Source organism: Silene latifolia, chromosome 6 (genome assembly GCF_048544455.1).
Source record: "Silene latifolia isolate original U9 population chromosome 6, ASM4854445v1, whole genome shotgun sequence".
Classification (NCBI taxonomy): Eukaryota; Viridiplantae; Streptophyta; class Magnoliopsida; order Caryophyllales; family Caryophyllaceae; genus Silene; species Silene latifolia.
The window spans coordinates 137,454,228-137,458,503 of NC_133531.1; the positions used below are offsets into that span (position 1 = coordinate 137,454,228).

Sequence of the window (4,276 nt, forward strand, 5' to 3'; positions counted from 1 at the left end):
GAGTTAGTACAAGACTACAAGTGTACGGTAACTTGTCCAAATGATCAACACCTAAGAAACAACCTACGTAACGGATTATTAAAGTTTCAGCAGCAGCAGTTATGACTTATGAGCCGCATTCACACCCCTTTCCTTCGCCTTGATTTTGGTTGTGACACAAAATATAACAAGGGAGCTACTCGGCATCCGCTAACGCTAACAGGTGTTTCTTTATACTCTTTCCGTTTCATTCATTTCTTTACCTTTATTAAAATATTCTAGTCTAGCCATAAATATAAAAGATAAATAAACAAGAACGGAAAGAATAGTTGTCTGCTATTAGTAACACTGTCCTAGTTTGACCTTTGACTTTCACTTGGCAAAGTTACTAAAGAGTATAGCTTACCTCTGAGCGTAGGAATTTGGCTATTTCGTCTATATTCTCTACGTAACTTTGGTGTTTAAAAGCACATCAATTACTGAACTTTGGTTGATCATTCATTATTAACACAAAATCGCTAACTGTAATCCCAAACGTAAAATCCGTCGGCTGTCAAATGTTTTCGAGATCAGGTTTTGGTTTTGCGAGCAGTACTTGAATTCGGAAAATGGTGTATCTAGCAAGGGGGTAAATTTGGGAGAATATCAGCTTCATAGTAAATTGACTGAGCACTGTCAGCCTTAAAATGTACACGAAAAAAACAGAAATTTCTCCTAAGCCTTGTGTTGTTGTGTAGCGTAAATTATTCGAAAGATTCGACAAGGAAACACTCAATCAACTCTGATGGAATTTTGGGAATTCTCTATAGAACTGCAATTATCAATGATTTCATTCTTCAAAGTAGATGACCATGCACAACAATATTTTTGAATTATCTGCCAGGCCATGCACAACAATACCAAATGGACGATATTTCGAGTTTGAGGTAACCTCAGCCAAATTTAACAAAGTCGAAGTCCCGATTCTTTGAACCCAAACTTCCAATAAGTTTACAAGGCTGCAACTCCGTCAAAACTCCCTTCTCCCGATCAAATTTTGGAAGAGAAATGGATGCCAGGTTGCTAGTAACAATCTCAGTTGGACCGGTACATTCAACAATGTCGATACAAGGCTCCTTAGTTGTACCGAACATGTGGTTCTTGTTTTTCCTATAGAAATTGTCCTTAAATAACATGCAAAAGTCTTAGACAAGTAATTATTTATAATTGTAGGTGCATGAAGACAGGGTATATCTCGTGTCCAACAGCCAATGGACAAACCGATTTCCTTCTCCAATAGTAGTATTATCTCCGACCCCTGGAATCTTCTCATTCCATCCCTGACTATGTTCTCTTTCTCTCAATGCTCTTCCTGTGTTCATCAACAAAAACTGATACATGTTCCTGTTATCCTCCTCTCTCTGCTGATCTCCGCTTTTCTGCACACGTACCCCTATTTGTGCAGTAATCAGTTAAGCTCAGAACCTGGTTCCTGTATAAGATCAGAAACACAAGAAGACGATATAAATAACAGCCACCCCAAGAGCTGTTCCATGAAATATAATATCCAGTATAGCCTCCATGGCTACTGACGAGGATTTACGACAACCAGTACAATTGCAAACATAAAACTGCAGCGCTGAATGCCTTAACTATTTGTTAAATAAGCAATGATACATGAAGTACGGCATTCATTCAACGCGGTTTTAACAAATTAAACTCACTGTGTCTCATTTGCATTGCCGTTAAAAACTGAAACTGTCTAAACCAGATTTTACCTCCAAATCAAAACAAAACAAAAAAATCTAACAAAAAATTGTATAAACCAGACAGATGCCTATCTTGGACCATAGAAGATTAGTTTTCTACTCTCTAATAACGGAAATAAACTCTCTACATACTCGAAATATATACATGTGTCAGTATAACTCTCGTCGTCGAATGTGTCAGGTGTCGGATTATAACCGCGGTTTTCGAATGTGTCAGTTGTCGGATTATAAATGCGATGCACATACTTTATAGGTTCACTACTTTCATCGTAGAGTGAAACCACCATATTTCCATCCCTTCTAAATGCTTTGAACGTTATGTGAACATACTCGGAAAATGGTCTGGATCTGAACAAATGTTGCCATGACATGACTAGAGTACCTGAATTTGCATCAACTTGAGGAGTTACGGTCCAGACGTGAAAGTAGAACTCTCCCATGTCTATGTCAGTACCCTCAAGAACGAATGCAAGGCGTTCCTTGTATACTGCCAGCACCTCCTTGTATACAAATGGGAATTTCCGACGAACAATTGCAGTGTCTGCAGGAAGATTACACAGCTCAAAAACTTCTGTGTGGAAGTTAAAGGAAAGGATTGATGCAACGGGCGAATCAACAGCGTAAACATACCAATAAGCAACACCATTTAAATAAGCCCCCATTATGTAGCTAATCATGCCACGCAAAGGCGGCGGTTCTCTTACCCTTTTCCATGAATTTGTTTTCAAAGAGTTGAGTTCGTAATATGGTGTTCCATCCTGGTAAAGATTTCCTCTAAGGGTCTTGAAATCATTAGAGATGCAATCAAACCCAAAACCAATCATTTCGAGAGTCTGGTTTTGAATAAGGCAGTTTAACCAAGGAGTAAGGGCCTTGAATTCTCGAGTGGCTGGATTCCACAAACCAAGGTCCTGATACTGCCACCAAAAGATGCAAACCACGCCTTTGACAACGCCTACCACATTAGCTTCTGAAAATACATTAGGGGTATCCGTGAAACAAGCCGCACTATCGACAAGTAGATTAGGAGTCAAATCTAAAGGAACGTCACCTGTGTGTTCGGATACAAGGGACACTTTCAAGACAAAAGATAAGTCATTATATTGGACTCTGTCACAGAGAAAAGAGTTGTCACCATCTGCTTTGCATATGGAATAATGAACACCATAATGTCTCTCTATGAAGTTAACGTCGTCGATGAGGGAACGCCACGATTTACACACGAATCTCAAGCGAGCTAAGTGTCTTGCTGCTACTCTTAATAGGATGTCTATTAAAATATCCTCTGGAAGGATCCCGGGATCCCCAAACGTCGAATTCCGATGCTTGCCATAATTTCTCTCCATGGCCGCAACAGCTTAGTAATGTCTTCCCATCCTATAATTCTGATTGTTTTATTTGTGTTGCTGTGTAAATATGAATATAGAAATCTCTTATTTATAGGAGTATAATATAAACTCCTTATCCTACCCAATGACGGAGGCACGATTTGAGGTTAGGGGGCGGAAATATTCCAACGGGGGCGAATTAGTAATGCCATAAGATGAACCCAAAAAAAAAAAAAAAATCGAAAATTTTAACTAAAACTTGCGACATTTTCATTTTCCTGCTCCTACTCAAAAAAAGAAAATCATGCAATGCGTTTTCTAATATGAATTTGAAATACAACAATTAAAATACAAGGGGAAAAAAATGTACTTCATAATCTTCTTCTTCATTGGTGCGTAACTCGCCATTAATAATGCGTAATCGGACTCGCCAAAACACTATAAATTCCAGAACCCAAATAAATTGCTAATTGCTAGATAACAGTAGTGACAATATGATGATAAATTATAAAACCCTGATTAAATTAAATTAATCATCTCTTGGTTTCTTGGGTTTGCGATAAGTTTGTTCATAATGTTTGAGCTTAGCCATACCAGTATCACCAAGCTTCCTTATATTGGGAACGTCGTAGTTTTGGGCAACGTATACGCCGAAGACAGTACCAACTATGAAGGAGAATCCTGATCGAATAATACCCATTTCATGAATTTCGATCAATTTTAGGTTTTAATTGATTGGATTTTTCTGGGATTTTTCTAGGGTTGATGATTTGCGAATTGAAGTTTGGGGAATACTTGAAGAGGGGTGAAAGAACCGGATGGTTCCAGAAAGAGGAACAATCTCCCGGTTGTTGTTTTTTTTTTTTTTTCCTTTTTATTGGGTTTTTATATGGAGTGTTCCTGAACTTTGAAAAGTTTATAACTTGTACCCTCGCGTTATTTAAATTATCAGTTGTACCCCTAAGCTCCATTAATTAGTTCTAAACATGACCCTTAGCTTTTAAACTGTCAAATAAGGACGTCAAATGCTTACATGATGTGATGACTTGGACGACTTATCCTATGTGGGTTGATGACTGGGCTATGACTAGAATAAGTAAGACTTCCTCTATACACTTCTCAATTCTCATCTCAGTTTGATCAAACTAAACTTAACCAAATTAAGAAAACTCTTAAACTTCCTCTACTTCTCCCTCATTCAACTTCATCTCTGTTGAGGTC

At 38.1% G+C, this 4,276-nt stretch overlaps 2 protein-coding genes across 3 annotated transcripts; both read right to left on the minus strand.

The window, feature by feature from the left end:
• Positions 1-907: 907 nt before the first annotated feature.
• Positions 908-3,149, minus strand: LOC141587360 (putative F-box protein At3g21120). 2 transcript variants are annotated; one of them, XM_074408828.1, is made up of 2 exons: positions 2,110-3,149; positions 908-1,450 (listed from the first exon to the last, which is right to left on the minus strand). In XM_074408828.1, the coding sequence occupies exons 1-2, from the start codon at positions 3,071-3,073 to the stop codon at positions 1,437-1,439; spliced, it is 978 nt and encodes a 325-aa protein (XP_074264929.1). In that variant the 5' UTR covers positions 3,074-3,149; the 3' UTR covers positions 908-1,436. The 2 variants fall into 2 exon arrangements, with proteins under 2 accessions (XP_074264929.1, XP_074264928.1); XM_074408827.1 differs by having other exon boundaries at positions 2,058-3,149.
• Positions 3,149-3,755, minus strand: LOC141587361 (uncharacterized). Its single transcript, XM_074408829.1, has one exon. It carries the CDS (start codon positions 3,753-3,755, stop codon positions 3,585-3,587), a length of 171 nt encoding a protein of 56 aa, XP_074264930.1. The 3' UTR covers positions 3,149-3,584.
• Between the last annotated feature and the right edge of the window lie 521 nt (positions 3,756-4,276).